Source organism: Antedon bifida, chromosome 9 (genome assembly GCF_963402885.1).
Source record: "Antedon bifida chromosome 9, ecAntBifi1.1, whole genome shotgun sequence".
In the NCBI taxonomy this organism is placed as follows: domain Eukaryota; kingdom Metazoa; phylum Echinodermata; class Crinoidea; order Comatulida; family Antedonidae; genus Antedon; species Antedon bifida.
Window position 1 is genome coordinate 16,354,769 of NC_136234.1, and position 17,279 is coordinate 16,372,047.

The 17,279-nt window shown below is 33.7% G+C and overlaps 4 protein-coding genes and 1 long non-coding RNA gene across 5 annotated transcripts; 2 read left to right on the top strand and 3 right to left on the bottom strand.

The window, feature by feature from the left end:
• The first annotated feature begins 412 nt into the window (after positions 1-412).
• LOC144852695 (uncharacterized) lies at positions 413-2,272 on the top strand. Its single transcript, XR_013614320.1, has 2 exons — positions 413-539; positions 1,307-2,272. It is a non-coding gene; the product is annotated as an uncharacterized LOC144852695 (long non-coding RNA).
• An 809-nt stretch (positions 2,273-3,081) lies between these two features.
• LOC144852676 (uncharacterized) lies at positions 3,082-6,657 on the bottom strand. The gene is made up of 7 exons (XM_078710619.1): positions 6,562-6,657; positions 5,190-5,972; positions 5,102-5,117; positions 4,896-5,017; positions 4,309-4,419; positions 3,912-4,084; positions 3,082-3,299 (listed from the first exon to the last, which is right to left on the bottom strand). The coding sequence occupies exons 1-6, from the start codon at positions 6,610-6,612 to the stop codon at positions 3,914-3,916; spliced, it is 1,254 nt and encodes a 417-aa protein (XP_078566745.1). The 5' UTR covers positions 6,613-6,657; the 3' UTR covers positions 3,082-3,299; positions 3,912-3,913.
• Positions 6,658-7,334: 677 nt separating this feature from the next.
• Positions 7,335-11,022, bottom strand: LOC144852693 (signal recognition particle 14 kDa protein-like). Its single transcript, XM_078710638.1, has 5 exons — positions 10,923-11,022; positions 10,735-10,807; positions 10,261-10,382; positions 9,760-9,792; positions 7,335-8,375 (listed from the first exon to the last, which is right to left on the bottom strand). Exons 1-5 carry the CDS (start codon positions 10,944-10,946, stop codon positions 8,283-8,285), a joined length of 345 nt encoding a protein of 114 aa, XP_078566764.1. The 5' UTR covers positions 10,947-11,022; the 3' UTR covers positions 7,335-8,282.
• An 89-nt stretch (positions 11,023-11,111) lies between these two features.
• Positions 11,112-14,951, top strand: LOC144852681 (SUMO-activating enzyme subunit 1-like). The gene is made up of 7 exons (XM_078710623.1): positions 11,112-11,262; positions 11,875-12,049; positions 12,585-12,841; positions 13,126-13,319; positions 13,634-13,778; positions 14,075-14,144; positions 14,365-14,951. Exons 1-7 carry the CDS (start codon positions 11,174-11,176, stop codon positions 14,452-14,454), a joined length of 1,020 nt encoding a protein of 339 aa, XP_078566749.1. The 5' UTR covers positions 11,112-11,173; the 3' UTR covers positions 14,455-14,951.
• On the bottom strand, positions 14,676-16,832 carry LOC144852691 (uncharacterized). The gene is made up of 4 exons (XM_078710635.1): positions 16,731-16,832; positions 15,918-16,194; positions 15,557-15,648; positions 14,676-14,810 (listed from the first exon to the last, which is right to left on the bottom strand). The coding sequence occupies exons 1-4, from the start codon at positions 16,816-16,818 to the stop codon at positions 14,782-14,784; spliced, it is 486 nt and encodes a 161-aa protein (XP_078566761.1). The 5' UTR covers positions 16,819-16,832; the 3' UTR covers positions 14,676-14,781.
• Between the last annotated feature and the right edge of the window lie 447 nt (positions 16,833-17,279).

Genomic DNA, 17,279 nt, shown 5'->3' on the forward strand with positions numbered 1-17,279 from the left:
CGCGAACGCATTCAAGGTTGGCGCGAACGCATTCAAGGCTGGCGCGAACGCATTCAAGGTTGGCGCAAACGCATTCAATGTTGACGCGAACGCATTCAAGGTTGGCGCAAACGCATTTAAGGTTGGCGCGAACGCATTCAATGTTGGCGCGAACGCATTCAATGTTGGCGCGAACGCATTCAATTCATATAGTTTCACTACCGAGCAAAAAAGTTTTAGGCCTACAGTATTACTACCAAGCCACCATTATTAAACCATGTTCTCATTCGTCATAATTTGTTACAAAGTGGTCTAGGTGTGACATTGTTAAATGTTGTCTCTGTGGTTATTCACCCAACTGTGTCAATCGATTCAAATCGATAATGTTTGAAAAGATAAACTCAATATTGACTAAATAAATCCTCAACGATTTAGATAAATCAAAAACTTGTCATCACAGTCGTACACTGTTATTTTAAATATACTAAGCGTCGGGTGTAATATTCAAAATGAGGACCTTTTTAATAAGCCTGTCTCTGCTTTTCGGTACTCTACTGATGGTAAGATTATTTACCTTTTGTTATATAAATTGTTATTTGTTAGTTTTCCTAATGTGCATATTACTTTAAAGATCTGCTCTACGTGCACATCATCCTATGGTTTTCCTCCTTCTGATTGTGTATGTTTTTGTATGTGGAAATAACTTAATCTGAACATACTCATTTACAGTTACTAAGTAAATTACGTAGGCCTACACCGTTTAATTTTTTAAATTGATCAAAATGTATAACCAATTATTATAAGTAGCACAATGTTTTCACTTCTAGGAATATTGTGTTTCATTAAAAAGTTAAAATGGACGAAAAACATTTAAAATTCATTAATATATATTTTTAAGAACAAATTTAGTTTTGGATTTCATAATGCACTGAATAACAGAGCGTAAGTTACCAATTTCAATCCAAAAAGCATTGTATTTAGTACATTTTAGATTGAAGTAGCAAGATTTACATATTAGATACAGGTTAATAAAAAAAACGATTAACATTTTCAAAAACAAACGGTTCCTTGATTTTATAGTTTAAGTTAAGGCATAATTTTCTTTCTTTTTGAAAATTTATATTTCATAATAATTCAGAGTAAAACCACTATTTATTGAAATTTAATTGCAATTAATAGTATACCTAATATTATTTTGAATTATATTGTGAGTTTAAAAATGGCCCTTCATGCAGGTTAACACTCTCCCACCTCCCATATTCTTTTTTTAAATGTATATAACTACTTTAACTATAACTAGGCCTACGTACTAATTTTAATCTAACAGGTTAGAAGAGTTGAAAGTCTAACGGTTGAAGAAGAAGCTGCCAACCAGGCATGTGAACCCTTTCTCGGAATTCCATGTGAATCGTCAACCGAATGTGGCGGCAGCGAATGTGACCAACTTCAATGTGTCAATTACCATTGTTCGCCGTCTCCAATAGGAATTGGAGGTGCCGATGGTGAGGAGACGGATGATGATGATGAATAAAGTAACCAAGTGAAAGAAATTGTGCCAAGGCCTAGCAAAAGACTGTAAATAAGGCCTATGTGTTAATAACTACACGACGTAGAATTTAAATGGGTGAAGGGATCATCAAACAAAATAGACTCAATTTTTCGTGCATTTAACTCTTCTTTAAACTACACCCTTATTATGTTAAATACATCTCACGCAAAGATGATGATGGCATTCCAGCATGGAAAGTACGCCTCGATCACAAAAATTCACCAATATTATCAGTAGGCTTACCATAGGTTGACATGAATGGATGTTAGGCCTAATGTATACACCTAATTAAATCAGCAGGAAAATTTATTATCTTGTAAAATTGACATTAGGACCTATGTTAAGAACTTATTATCAAAACGGTAACAAAGTGAATACTTGAATCGTAACCAAATACTTGGTTCTCACTAGAGACGCAACACAAGGACGTAGACGCAACGCAAGTGAGTTGACCAATCACGAGAGACAGTTCAGATGATCCATCACTTGTCATTGGTCATATCATAATTACTCTGCGCTTACGTGATCGTTGCGTTAAATATCTAGTGGGAACCAGGACGCACCAATCGTATTATAATCTTAATTTAAAGGTATGAAATAGGCCTATTATGTATAGTTACAAATTATGTATCATAATGTACGGTTATTCATATGATTTAAAAATGTTCAACTCAGAAAGGCGTTTACTGAAATGTAACCACTTATATTAGATAAACATTGGGAATAAATGTTATTTTTCCGAAATATCCTTCTGAGTATTGTTTTATTAAGCAAGTTTATACATCAATTAGACCAATCATGACGCGATGGATCATCATCCTTGCGTTACGTCTTAAGACCAATTTACACAGACGTAACGATAATAAAAATATAGAGTCTCTGTTATTCTTTACGACCACAACGCGGAGCGGACGGGCGGTTTCTGCTAAAGCTTGGTTTCCACTAGGACGTAACGCAAGGACGTAAACGCAAGCGTGGACCAATGAAAAGCAACAGTTCGAATAATACATCGCTTGTGATTGGTCAACGCACTTACGTTGCGTTACGTCCTTGTGTTGCGTCTCTAGTTAGTTAGTTAGAGACAGTAACTAGTAAACACAATAATACAATATTTCCCATTCTAAACCTTTATTAATGAAGACACAATTTCAAATAATAAACAATATGAAAGTATAGTCCTATACACACAATGAGCCTATACAGCTCAATGCATTATATATGAGGCCTTCGTCACTTACAATATTTAATTTAATTATAATTAAAAGTTGTGCATTGCGCTCAACACTAACATTTTGATATTTATCTCTATTCTATTACACACTATCCAGTTCAAACATCATAATTTATATTTATATTAACATAGTAGTATGAAGCTAGATTTGTTAGGCCTATAATGTATGGTTTACGACAATGCATGAAGCCGGATGACAATTACAGTGTTATTATAGAATAATATAAAATTGAACCCTGAAAACTGAAAGAATTAATTAAAGAGAATAAAGTCTGACAGTCTACACTATCAAACTAGTTTGACAAAAAAAGGTGATGTGCCCAAATAGTGATCTGATATCATCATGTCATGATCATGGGCACATCACATTTTTGTGTCACATAAAGTTTGATTGTGTAGACATTGGCATAAAACCAAATAGAATAGATGTAGTAATTGTGTCGATAATGAAGTAAGAATGTGTCCATGAATAATGAATGAATTCTTCACCTGCTACACACACAATAACCAACCAAAGAAGATGAGCAAACCCTAAAAAATCTGAAATGTAATAAACAAATATAGGTTTATTCAATTTTTGATTGGATTCAAACCCTAACAAATCTGAAATGTAATAAACAAATATTAGGTTTATTCAATTTTTGATTGGATTCAAACCCTAACAAATCTGAAATGTAATAAACAAATATAGGTTTATTCAATTTTTCATTGGATTCAAACCCTAACAAATCTGAAATGTAATAAACAAATATAGATTTAATCAATTTTTGATTGAATTTAAATTATTATATTAGTGTACCGGTATTGCTTTATGATTATCGATCGATTGATTGCTGCGCCGCACGGAAACAAATCTAATAGCTGGTTTCGCAATACTGCTGTTCGATGAAACGGAATGTATTCTCAGTTCCAATTGGATCAAAACAAATATTTACCTAACAAAATGTAATTTAAAGCGAAAGGTAATATCAGTCAATGGCTTTTGATTCAATTTAACCATTTTTTTTCTTTTTATATAAAGTGACATTTATTTTGTTACCTAATTTTTTTTTTAGTCTTCATTTTTCATGTTTTTGGGGTGAATACATTTTTTTTAAAGATAATTATTGTTTGGAGATGATGTAATCTCAAAAAACAACAACAAATATGTACCTTTATCTAACAAGGGGGTGATCGATGTCTTTTTGCTGGCATGTAGAATATTTACACTGCAACTGCGTACAGCCATTTAGTTCACAGTCTTTCGGGTTATCATTTTCTTCACTGCACACTGTACCAATAAGAGGCTGACATATCTGATTTTCAACTTCCAATGAGAGCGTTGGCTATAAGATAAATATGATGAATGGAAATGACGATTTTGCTTTAGTGACATGTAAAGCTCTGTCTACACTATCAAACTAGTTTGACTAAAAAAAAGTGGGATGTGTCCAAATATGGTAGTGATATGCCCAAATATCCGAACGGGCTCTACGCCTATATACACATAGACATCCTGTTCAACAGTACAATCCCCAGCCCTCAAGCATGGCACTCTGTCTAAACTTACCTCAGGCTGTTCAGTGGTTGTAGTTGTTCCAGGCTGTCCAATGGTTACATTCACAACAGGCTGTTCAGTTGTTGTAGTTGATAAAGTCAATTCCACTACAGGGAGCTGGCCCTTTAGATTTAAACATGCAAAAATAGATAATACCATGTAATATGAATAACTATATAATAATTAAGGGATTAGGATAAAATGACAATACTTACAGTTAGGGTAATGAAACGAGGAGGATTATGAGTGATAAGAAGCCTATGTTGATGAAATTAATAATGAAGATGTTGATACTAAACTAATTAATTTATATCAATAATAGGACATAATATTAGCAAGACCAACGGTGACAATAATTATAGATTAATTGTGGATTTCTAGTTATGATGCTCGGCTACCAATCCTAGGGTCATGAGTCCTGACGTGTCAGGATTTTTCCTTATGACAACTCACAACTTCACTCCCAAGAAAAACTATAATTGTGTTTGTCTGAACAGGATTACCACCTTTAAGAAGGATTGTGAATGAATTCGCTAATGGTTAACATTGGCAATGCCTAAATATATATAGTTTTAAAAAAACAAAGTGATATATTGTACCTCATTATTTTCTGAAGTCTCTGATGTTCCAGGTATGTTTTCATACTCTATATAATCAGCCGCTTCTTCTGTAAATGACGTTTCTTCAATTTCTTCCCCAGCAAACTCATCAGCTGTTTCTTCTTCATCATTAACCTCATTTGCTTCTCCTTCTTCACCACCAACTACATTTGCTTCTTCTCCACCATCGGCCTCAGCTGTTTCACCATTGACCTCAGCTGTTTCTGCTTCTCCACCATCGGCCTCAGCTGTTTCTGTGTCTTCAACATCGACATCAGCTGTTTCTTCTTCTTCTTCTTCTTCTTCGCCATCAAGTAATGCTTCCCAATCTTCCTCATTTGCTTCTTCTCCATCGACCTCAGCTGTTTCTGTGTCTTCACCATCGACCTCAGCTGTTTCTGCTTCTTCGCCATCGGCCTCAGCTGTTTCTTCTTCTTCGCCAACAACGATATTTGCTTCCCAGTCTTCTTCATTGGCTTCTTCTTCGCCATCGGCGGCCTCGGCTGTTTCGCCATCGGCGGCTTCAGCTGTTTCGCCATCGGCGGCTTCAGCTGTTTCGCCATCGGCTTCTGCCTCTTCTCCGTCGGCCCCAGCTGTTTCTGCTTCTTCTCCATCGGCTTCAGTTGCTTCTGCTTCTTCTCCATCGGCCACGGCTATTTCTGCTTCTTCTCCATCGGCCTCAGCTGTTTCTGCTTCTTCACCATCGGCCACGGCTATTTCTGCTTCTTCACCATCGGCCACGGCTATTTCTGCTTCTTCTCCATCGGCCTCAGTTGCTTCTGCTTCTTCTCCATCGGCCTCAGTTGCTTCTGCTTCTTCTCCATCGGCCTCAGCTGCTTCTGCTTCTTCACCATCGGCCACGGCTATTTCTACTTCTTCCCCATCGGCCTCACCTGTTTCTCCTTCTTCACCATCGGCCACAGCTATTTCTCCTTCTCCACCATCAGCAACATTTGCTTCCAAATCTTCTTCATTTTCGTCACCAGCAGCTTCTGTTACCCCTTCTTCGTCAGCAACATTGGTTTCTTCGGCATTATTTACTTCTCCGTCTTCTGCAGGCAGTGGGGCAGAAATCACCTAAATTGTCATTAACGCAAAGAATAGAAAATGTTTACGGATATAAAAGCAATAGTTGTAGTAGGTCTTGTATTATAAACTCATGTACCCGCGGTATTTTGTAAAAGTTTACAATCTCCGCTTACCTTATACCATGGAAATAAGTATTATCAATGTATTGTACGGTCGTACAATAGCATGTATGAAATAAGCTGTGAAATATCAATCAATTTAAAAGACTTGTAAACGGGTTGTGTGTCTCAGATAAAAAGTACAACAGAGTGGAGTTGTGGCTTCGTGGTAATGATGCTTGGCTACCACTCCAAGGGTCCTGGGTTCACGTCCCGTCACATGTCAGGATTTTTTCTAAGGACAAAATTACAACTCCACTCCCAAAGACTTGTAATAAGACTTTGTTTATGTAGAGCATCTTGTGTATATGTTTGTCTTGTGAACCTCTGAGGGTCCCTAATGATCAGCAATTGCTGGATGGATTACCCTTATTAAATATGGTTAAAAAAACACACAAGCATTGCTATAAATGTAAATCAAGGTAAATAATTACAGTATTTTGTCTATTTTATAAGATAATAAAATATATGTCTTTTACCTGTTGAAATAAGATCAAGACGCAAATAATCAACACACCCCTCATCGTCATCTTGATGTGTCGACTTGCATCCCCTCATAAACAACTCAAATGACCACAACCCAAAATCATGTACCCATCTCAATACTACATCGATTTCCAATTCCCATAATATTTATTTTACCATACTACTTCTTTCATATTTAGAGACGGTTCGAAATAATACCACTTGTGTGTTTATTTAAGCGATTTTCGAAAATCACGTCAAATCCATTTCAAGGATTTGCATATATTCAAGGCAAATTATCAACACATCCCTCATCGTTACGAATGACGAATACTTAAAATAGAAGCCATATTAAGAGGACTCCATCGGAACAAAGTCCCTTATATTGTCCCCCAAAAACATGAAAAATGAAGATTAATTAAATCAGACTTTGAATATGTTATTTTGTAGTTTTAATAAAGTTAATCACTTCCGTAGAAAAAAATAGTGTTTTCACTTATAAAACGACAAAATAAATGGTTAAATTTCACAAAAAAACCATTGTCTGTCAGCCAATTTGACAATTTTTGGCGTTAAATTACAGTTCTTTCAGGTAAATACATTTTTTTTTTATCCAATTTTTGGTCGAAGTGGATAATTATTATGTGACATTAAAATGGCATATTGAACAAAAAAATAAACAAAATTTTTTTTCAGGGGGACAATACATCTTTAAACATGTTGAAAAACAAACCAAATATGTGCAATAAAACAGTAATATTGTAAGAAATACACACACAATAACAAATATAAATGAAATAGGTTTATTGACACTAATAATATATATGAAAAGTAATGTATGATTATGCTAATATTTAACATGTTTTTTTTTACAAAACACTATCACAATACAGAATTGTGTATAAGCCCATGTGGGCTTATGCACCTGAACAAAATCTGTTTAATATCTGCTTTAATTTGGACTTTAATACCAAATGGTTGGTTTACACGTGTCTGTACAGTATATAACATATATAAACACAGTTTACCAAGTTTTCTAACATGTTATTTTTAGCCAACTTCTGATGAACTGATGAAACCATCTCATTTCCAACTTTAGATTACACTTCTCTTATTATTTAAAATCAATTTGTTATATATACATACAATAATCAAATACTGTATTTTCGTGTATAAAGCTCTGTCTACACTATCAAACTTTATGTGACAAAACAATGTGATGTACCCATATACGGACATTATGATGTCATATCACTACCAAAGTTGGGCATATCACTACCAAATTTGGGCACATAACACTTTTTGTCAAACTAGTGTAGACAGAGCTATGCAAATCATTAGTTCAAATTAAAACACTGAAATAATATATATGCTAAATTAACTACACAAAATATATACTACATTGAAAATAAGACACAAAAAAAGTTGCGTACAAAGTTAAATCAAGAACATTTTTTTAAACCAGCAATGATAAATGTATTATATAGTAATATTTATACACAACATTTATGTTTATATCAAATTGTCATCATAATTTATTTACTAAAAACATAACAAATGTATTAACTTTAATCAATTTATTAACCTTGGTGGTTATTTTATTTTTGTAATAAATTAATTTTTAAAACACTTCTACTTTTCTCATAAAATTAATTTTATCGGATCACACCGAAAAATTAATCTTAAAGGATCTCTTCATTTTCTTATAATTTTAACAAAAAAGTGTAACTGAAGTTCATGTTGTTTTTGATGTTTTTCCTTTTTCTTTCTTTGTTTTATGCGCTTTCTTTAAATTATCCATGTTTGCTTTTAATACACCTGCATATGCCTGAAATCAAGATAAATTTAAATGAATAGTTAATGAATTTTAAGATACGTGAGTGTTAAGAGCGGTTCTCACTAGGACGCAACGCAATGACAATATTGTAAGTTTTGTGTGAACCCATGACGCAACAGTTCTGCAAAAATCGCTATGAGAAATCAAATTAGTTTGATTTCATGCAACAATGCAAGGCAAAACAGAAACATAGTACTGGGCACAGTCAAGTATGTGGGGTGAACCAGGTCAAAGTCTACGGTAACTGATTGATGCACAACCAAGGTTTGATTTCATGGGGGCAAACACAATCATTGGAAGGGCATTTTCTCAAGTTGCGTAGGTTGCGTCAATAGTGGGAACCGCATGTTAAGAAAAGAAAGAAATCGAAAGTCCTTGCTACAGTAGTGCCGAAATCAAAGTATGGAGATATATAATATGCTCATGTCACTAATCAAGGTTCCTACTAATGAACTACGTTTAGTAACAGTCTCAGCCTTCTTTCAGACGAGACCTATCCCAGTTAAAGTAAAATACAACATCATAAGTGAGCAATATGGCACAATCATATAGGACTAATCACATGTACTTCAAAACAGCTTGTTATAAAACGAAATAATTTTTCGATGGAAGGGTTTAAATAAAATCACAGCCACTGAATTAGGTAATACCTAATCAATATATATAATCAATTACATAGACCAGTTGATGTACTTGCTAAACCCAAAAATAACTTTTAGCTTGCATACATTGCTGGCATACTGCATTATTACAACAATAACCAGCTGTTCTGTTTCCTGATATTAACCAATTTATTATTCTTATACAAAAGAAAAGACTTGTTAAATTATTGATCGAAACTGATTCAAAACTATTGATTATTTTCAGATGGTAAATATGGATTACACACCCAATTACCCTGAATTAACCAATGGGATAATTGAAGTTGATAGGCTTATCTATCCATGCATTTAATGGTGTATTCCTAATGTCAGTTTATAGGTGGTAGGCTTATCTGCCCAGGATTTTAATGGCAGTGATCTCTAATCTGAATAGGCTAATAGTTAATAATAGGATTTTCTGCCACGAGAGGGCTGAATAACTCTGTATTGTTGGTAGGATCTCATCTTTTTGTAGAATATGTATGGATTATAAGTAAGGTAGTATGTGCAGAGAAAGAGTTGAGCATTGTTTATTTTTCCATCCAATTTTACATTTTGTAAGTTCATTCTTAAATCCTGCTATCCTAAATGTACCATGAGAGAATACAAAGATATTTGCTACAATGTTACGTTACTCCTAATTAGAGCATAGAGGGCAGTATTACTGATTTCCAGATTAATTAACAAAGTGTCACGTAAACATAATTTTAAAGGATTTAACAAAAGTAACTTACCAATTGAAATTTATTCATATCTTTAGCACTAACCTGAAAATAAAATGGAATATATTTTAAAATTTTTCCATGAACCTTAAAAACTGTAAATACACAAAATCAACCCTACCGATTTAGCAGGTTGGTTCCCAGGCTCAAAAACGCATTATATATTTTGTCTATTTTATTGAGCTGCTTGTAGACATGACTGGAAATCTATCTTTTTATATTTTCGTTTATTTGCCACTCATTTAAATGCATTTAAACAAACATACGTATACAGTGTCTAATATATGGATGGAAGGCGGTCAAAGTAAGTTCCTTGAACTTTAAGTCATGACCTCGTATCAGTATATAATAATAACAATGCTACGGAGTAGACTAAAAATATTTTTTTAAATGAGGGTACATAAAAATCAAGAACATAAAAATGGTTCATATCAAGTTAGGCCACTGCCAAGTGTAAAGACGATCTGGTCACAGAAAATTAGAATTAAGAAGTATTTTAAGCAACCTACTTACCACTGTACTTAATTTCTTGTTTCTACACGTAGCCCTGACCAGACATTTATGTTCACCTGTTGATTCCGACACAGATTGCTTGTCCTTTGATGCTTTTGGTATAGGTTTGGTCCTACCATTATCTATATGGCAAAGAAAATGGAATGTTATTGTACTTATTATTATACCTGTATTGTATGCACAGCAGGGATGCAATACGTTTGTGTCATGACTTTTTAAAAACTATTAAAAAACAGCCTAAACTTACTCTTTATTCAGTATTCTTTATTTGATTGTTTTTTTTTATCATGCTTTGGAAATATTTTTAAGAATGTATTCTTAAATAGCGCAGTATCGTGTTTAATGTTTAACAGCAATTAGAGCCCAAGTTAGTCCATGAGATATATACTAGTATATTCGAACAATACAACTATAGAAATGGGACGAAACGACTCTGCACAAAGTCTAGATGTGGTAATTACCCTGTATACTCACATTGTTTTAGTGTCACGTAAACAGCAGCAGATGTTCTTGATTTTTGAAACATTAACGTCAGTTCTGTCAGAAACTAAATAAACACAAACAATCATTGTATATTTTTGTACATAACTGATAACTTCAAAATAACTAAATATAATATATAGTTCTATTATTAGAAAAATAAAAACTGAGAAATAACTTACAGCTTCGTTCGCGAGAAGCACCATCTTGAAAATATTACCTAATGACTGAATATATAAAGCTAAATCTCATTGATGGATTGTGCTAGCCAAGACACGTTTCAGCCAATAGAATGCAGCCTTCTTTCTGACTTTTTGTCCCATGCGTGGTTATAGTTGAGTGGTTTTCATGCTTCGTTGATTTTGTTGGCTTTTCATTTTGTTTTGTTAGGCCTAGACTTTAAGTTTGTGTTTTACTTCTGAAATTTGTTGCAATGGCTAGCAATTCAAGCAGTATTTCAGAAGCCGAAGCTGCATTGTATGACAGACAAATTCGCTTATGGGGTCTTGAGGCACAGAAACGGTCAGTCTTTTGTTGATGCTATAATATAAAATTAAAATAGGCCTAGCTAATACGTACGGCCTGCTGGCGGCCCAAGTTGAGTAGGGCCGGCTCAGAGGAAGTTTGTTGATTTATAGAGGAATTGATCATCTCATAAATATTGTTTGTCAAGGTTGTTTTTTGAATTAATTAAAACTTTTACGGGTTACAACAAATTCAGATAGTGAATTAAATTAGTTGGTTACACAGTGTAATAATATTTATTATGTTATATTTACTTTCAATTTAGTTGTTTTACCATTTTAATGTGTCTAAATATTTTGCAATGTACAGTATAATAATTAACTATTTTAACATTACACAGTGTATGACATATTTTAAGGCCTAGTGGTAGTAGTACTAACTCTATACTATAACTATCTAGTTAGTAAATAAAAATAAATATTTATCCCAATAAAAAAGAATTACCATAAAAAATATCCCTTTTTAAAGGATATGCTTTTTGTAACTTGTTTTAAACATAAAAGAAAAGATTGTCTTTGTGACTTAATTACAAGCTAAGTATCCTTTTAAATTCACCAGATTAAGCTTTAAGCAATTGTGTTCTAAATAATACAGTTTTTATCTCAACAGGCTGCGGGCATCCTCTGTTCTTTTCATTGGTCTAAAAGGCCTTGGTGCAGAGGTGTGCAAAAATGTGGTTCTATCTGGTATTAATTCAATAACATTGATGGATCATAATACTGTTACAGAAGAAGATTTCTGCTCAAATTTCCTTATATCATCTAGAGAAGACATAGGAAAAAATGTAAGCAGCTGAAGAAAAGTGTAATGGAAGAGTTTCTCCCTTCCATCTCTATAAAGCTCTATCTACACTATCAAACTAGATTGACAAAAAAAGTGTGATGTTCCCATATATGGTAGTGATATGTCCAGATATGGTAGTGATATGACATCATCATGTCCATATATGGGCACATCACCTTTTTTGTTTGATAGTGTAGACAGAGCTTTATATAAGTGATACTCCTTGTTAGTAATAATACATATAGGAACAATTACACTTTCCAGGTGCTTTGATTTTTGGGAGAGTTGACTATATCATCAGACAGTTTTAAAGTTTCTCTATGCCTCAATTTATATATATATATTTGTTAATAATGTCAAGTGACATTCATTTTAAAACAAATATTTGTAATGTTACATGCAATTTGGCTTCTGGGCCACCATACATAATTGTATTAAATTAATTAAGTTAATAATAGTAAGATTATATTGCATGATAATGCATATAACCTAATACAGTAAAGTGAGTTGATTGAAATTTTTCATTTGATTTATAGAGGGCAGCATCATCAGTGGAAAGAACCCAGGAATTAAACCCTAATGTGATTGTCAAATCAGACAATGACAATCCAGATAACAAACCTGACATCTTCTTTGAGCAGTTTGATGTCGTTTGCGCCACCTGTTGCCCTCGTGCAACCATCTTTAGGCTTAATAACATATGCCATGGCAAGAATATCAAATTCTTTGCTGGTGATGTCTTTGGCTTCTATGGATACATGTTCGCCGACTTAAACGACCATGAATTTGTTGAGTATGTATTTGAATTTCTTTGAAGTAAATAATATATGTCATTGAATGTGCGCCTCTAATGCTCTGTCTACACTATCAAACTTTATGTGACAAAAAAATGTGATGTGCCCATAAATGGATATAATGATGTCATATCACTACCATATTTGAGCATATCACTACCATATTTGTGTGCATCACACTTTGTTTTCAAACTAATTTGATAGTGTAGACAGAGCTTTAAATATTCAGATTATTATTATGAATGTAAAATGATGACTTAAAATAATATTTTGTTAATTTTAGAGAAAAGCCAAAAATGATAGAAAAAGAGGATTCCAAGGGCGTTAAGAAACTTGTAGCCGACGACACAGAGACAGTCGTTACCAAAAAAACGTTCTCTTACTGCCGCTTCAAAGATGCTCTGGATGTTGATTGGTCGACAGAAAAGTATGCAAAAGCGTTGAAAAGGGCTTCTGACGTTTACTTCATAATGCAAAGTAAGTAAAGCCTTGTCTACACTCAAACTTTATGTGATGAAAAAACATGTGATGTGCCCATATATGGACATGATGATGTCATATCACTACCATATTTGAGTATATCACTACCATATTTAGGTTTATCACTTTTTTTTCTCCTCTCAGAATAGTTTGACAGTGTAGACAGAGCTTTAGAGAATAGAAGGCTTTGAATTGTTTGCATATATGTGTTCCATATGATAAACTAGTATGAAATAGGGTCTGTATGTGAGGTGTGTTTTTTTATACAGAAGAGGCTATGGTTTTTATATTTATAAACATATCTTTTGCAGTTCTGTTGATGTTTCGTGAACAGTTTGGAAGAGACCCACAGCCTGGTAACCTGGAGAATGACCGAACAGAGTTACAGCGGTTACGAGAAGAGGTTCTTGATACGCTAAAGGTCAAATCTGACCCAGTAGATGACAACTTCAGTGGGTAAGTTGATTAACAAACAAAAATGATTTGCATTATTTGTGTAATGAAATCAATTTAACTTAATTTTCAACTAAATTAAATACAATAATAATAAGTCATAGTGGAGCTGTAGCTTGGTGGTTAGCAAGCTTGCCTTCCAATACCAAGGTCAGGGGTTCAATTCTGACCTAGATCCAGAGTTGTAGCTCAATACGGCATTCACTGGTGTAAGTATTTGAAAAAAGTTTTAAAAACCAACCTATGATTAATATACGTTGTCAGATCCTGATTAATTTAATATTGTATATTTTTTTTAGTCACTGTGCCGCTGAACTCAGCCCAATCTGTGCTATCGTGGGAGGTGTCATGGGACAAGAAATTATTAAGGTAATTTTATGTTACTTTGTTCACATTATAAGATTACAACGCGTACTTTGCTTTGTAATTTTAACTCGTAAGTAAGCAACAAATTAATTAATTAATCCATCAAAATTTATTTAGAAATTTAACAATTTACAAAACATAGAATCATAAAGCTACGTAGCCTTTCCCCAAAAACATTTAATACTTTTGTTTTCAATGCATATTTTTTTTTTTTTTTCTTCAGGCTGTATCATGCAGGGATGTACCACACAATAATTTCTTTTTCTTCAATGGATTGAACAGCACTGGAATTGTTGATTGTATTGGAAGTTGAGATTGAATCAGTTGAGGTCCATTGAGGTCCATTGATTTCATTCAAACAAGGCAATCTAACAACAGGATGCTGAGCTCTGGAGATCAAAGGGTTTACCTGTGGCTGCAACATGATCAGTTGTTCCATGCCTCTAAACAGCACAGATACCGCACTCTATGTAGAATATGTAATGTTGGTATTTGTTGCAGCCAGACATATGATCAAAGGACTGTTACGAGTTAATATCTTGGCAAGGCAAGATCAGTGTCTTGTTGTTAGATTGCCTTGATTCAAACCAGAGATACCACCGGATAGATTTGTTTTTGTTCAACCTGAGTTTTTAATGAGTCAGCCAGACTCAACTTGTAATGCAGGAGCTACAAAAACAACAAATTACGAAATAACTTTAAAATACAGGACTACCATAACAAACAGATTTTGTTGATTGTAAATGGGCTTTGTAAAATTTGTTTTTCTAAAGTAATTAAATTTGTTGTAATAAAGTAATTGGCAACACATTTTAATTGGTGATTTTTGCTTTGTATAAAGCGCTGTCTACCCTATCAAACTAGTTTTTGATGTGCCCAAATATGGTATTGATATGACATCATCGTGTCCATATATGGGCACGTCGTCACATTTTTTTGTCATATGGAGTTTGATAGTGTAGACAGAGGTTTACTGAATACAGTAGAACCCTTAAAAAATGTGATGTGCCCAAATATGGCAGGTAGTGATATGCCCAAATATGGTAGTGATATGACATCATCATCATTATGTATGGGCACATCACATTGATTTGTCACATAAATGTTGATAGTGTAGACAGAGGGGGTGCCCCATAAACAGGCATTGGCTGTTAAAATATTATTTCGCCCTCGTTTGTTTCACAGCAGAGTCTGCCTCCCTAGAGGTATCCCAAAGAAGGGATTCTACTGTAATTTAAATGTTTGAATTAGTGCCTCAGTACAGGAAGTGTCCACGAATATCTGAAATATATATTTGTTGTTTGAATTAGCATTTGTAGTATATGACAGATGCTCTGTATTTGTCGAGGTGGTAAATAATACTACATCGAAAAAACACAATTGTACCAAAAGTATATTTCTTTTAAAAGACGTACCTGGAGAGGTTTGCCGTGGTTTCTTTAGTTTCCAAACTATGAAAAAGATTATTGCTATACCAAATAATGCCGACACAACGCTCACAACAATTCTATTAAATATAAACAATGTCAATTTTTTCGTTGGCACATTTTTACACGATAGTGTTTTCCCTGATATTTAATTGTTATTGAACTATCAAAAATAGTGGTATACCTCTAATATTCTTATTAATAAGATTAATCAGGCTGTCAGACCAGTTACAGACCCAACATTTGCACGTATTCTGTAGGATGCGCATAGGGTGCTTTGTGCGCATAGGGTGCTTTGTGCGCATGGGTGCTTTGTGCGCCTCCTCAATTTTGCGTACAAAATACTTACATTACAATTCGTTTTATTATTCTTGATCGGATTTCATCCTCAACAGCGTTCTTCACATTCGAAAGTATTTTTTTCGTTGAATTTGCGTTTTGATTATACAAATCTACAAGTATCTTGACGTTATCGTCGACGTCATTGTTATCATTGACGTCATTATTGTCTGTGTCTTCGCAACAATACGATCCGTTGGCAAGGTTGCAGCACACACCAAATGAACATTCTATATTAATTATAGACACCGTTGATGTGTCGTTAGACGAACATCCCTGTGAAACAACTTTTAACAAAAAAACTAATATCATATTTTGTTTTATTATATCAATTTCGGCAAACACAGTTATACAGACATAACAATACAAACAAAAATAGCTAGATTGCGCCAAGGAGTGGCAAAAGAGGCCAATAGCTTCTGCCGCCAATTAGGCGTGCCACTCCAACAAAAAAGCTAAAACTATATGGTATACAAGATTTTTAAAATATCTTTAAAATGTTTGTAACATGTTTCGTAACATGAGAATCAACTATTTTAATAATCCATAAATTGTTATAACAATTTACGGCGGTTACATATTTTTTTTAACTAACTCACTATAAGATGATGGTGTCGGGTCGTGCTAGGATGCACCAGTTACTGGACCCATCTGAGTTTAATAACTAGCTGCAGACTCTCTGCATAGTATTGAATTAAGTTCGTACTCTGGTACCCGACTACATTTTTTGTTACGGCTGCCGCATTCTCAGTAAATATAGTTATATTAATAATGATATAATAATATATATAATGATAATAATAATTTTATGTAATTGTCTTACCTGGTGCAAGAATAAAGAAAGTCAGTTGTACTATAAGAAACAAGATTAGTCGGGATAAGCCTACATTCATCTTTCTTGCTTGTTTCATAGATGCTTATTACGTTACATGAAAGGTCAAGGTCATATAGTAGAGATCGAGGTACATCATAGAACCAGGAAATATTAATCTTAGAATAATAATATTGGTTTGTATCGCTATACTTTAAACAAAGTGGAAATGCGCTTCTCATGTGTATTTGTTTATTATTTATCTTCTGCCTAATGTATTACTTAGGCCTATTAAATTTGTTTTCATATTCGACACTCATTTGTTGTCTTGCCATGATATCTTACATAATGATAATTTCGAATATTCTGTGTTACTTGAATCCCACACGTCGGCTACAGTCTAATTATGTAAGTTTTATATTGAATTTATTGAGAAATACTAAATTTATTCTGAATTCTTTTTTTAAAAAGATACACAGGTAATTGATTCATAAGTTTTTCATTCATTCATCTTTTTATTTCGGAATACCATGATGACATAATTATCCATAGCAATTTAAA

Excerpts from the sequence above, each read along its gene's own strand:
- LOC144852691 (XM_078710635.1), bottom strand. The coding sequence starts at position 16,818 with ATGAAACAAGCAAGAAAGATGAATGTAGGCTTATCCCGACTAATCTTG. Across the intron at positions 16,195-16,730 it reads TTTCTTTATTCTTGCACCAG|TTGTTTCACAGGGATGTTCG; the intron begins GTAAGACAATTA and ends TTTTGTTAAAAG. Across the intron at positions 15,649-15,917 it reads ATAATAAAACGAATTGTAAT|AATTGTTGTGAGCGTTGTGT; the intron begins GTAAGTATTTTG and ends TATATTTAATAG.
- LOC144852676 (XM_078710619.1), bottom strand. The coding sequence starts at position 6,612 with ATGACGATGAGGGGTGTGTTGATTATTTGCGTCTTGATCTTATTTCAA. Across the intron at positions 5,973-6,561 it reads TCTTGATCTTATTTCAACAG|GTGATTTCTGCCCCACTGCC; the intron begins GTAAAAGACATA and ends ATGACAATTTAG. Across the intron at positions 4,420-4,895 it reads AGACTTCAGAAAATAATGAG|GGCCAGCTCCCTGTAGTGGA; the intron begins GTACAATATATC and ends TTAAATCTAAAG.
- LOC144852693 (XM_078710638.1), bottom strand. The coding sequence starts at position 10,946 with ATGGTGCTTCTCGCGAACGAAGCT. Across the intron at positions 9,793-10,260 it reads ACAAGAAATTAAGTACAGTG|GTTAGTGCTAAAGATATGAA; the intron begins GTAAGTAGGTTG and ends TTTTATTTTCAG. Across the intron at positions 8,376-9,759 it reads ATATGAATAAATTTCAATTG|GCATATGCAGGTGTATTAAA; the intron begins GTAAGTTACTTT and ends TCTTGATTTCAG.
- LOC144852681 (XM_078710623.1), top strand. The coding sequence starts at position 11,174 with ATGGCTAGCAATTCAAGCAGTATTTCAGAAGCCGAAGCTGCATTGTAT. Across the intron at positions 12,050-12,584 it reads GAGAAGACATAGGAAAAAAT|AGGGCAGCATCATCAGTGGA; the intron begins GTAAGCAGCTGA and ends TTTGATTTATAG. Across the intron at positions 13,320-13,633 it reads CGTTTACTTCATAATGCAAA|TTCTGTTGATGTTTCGTGAA; the intron begins GTAAGTAAAGCC and ends TATCTTTTGCAG.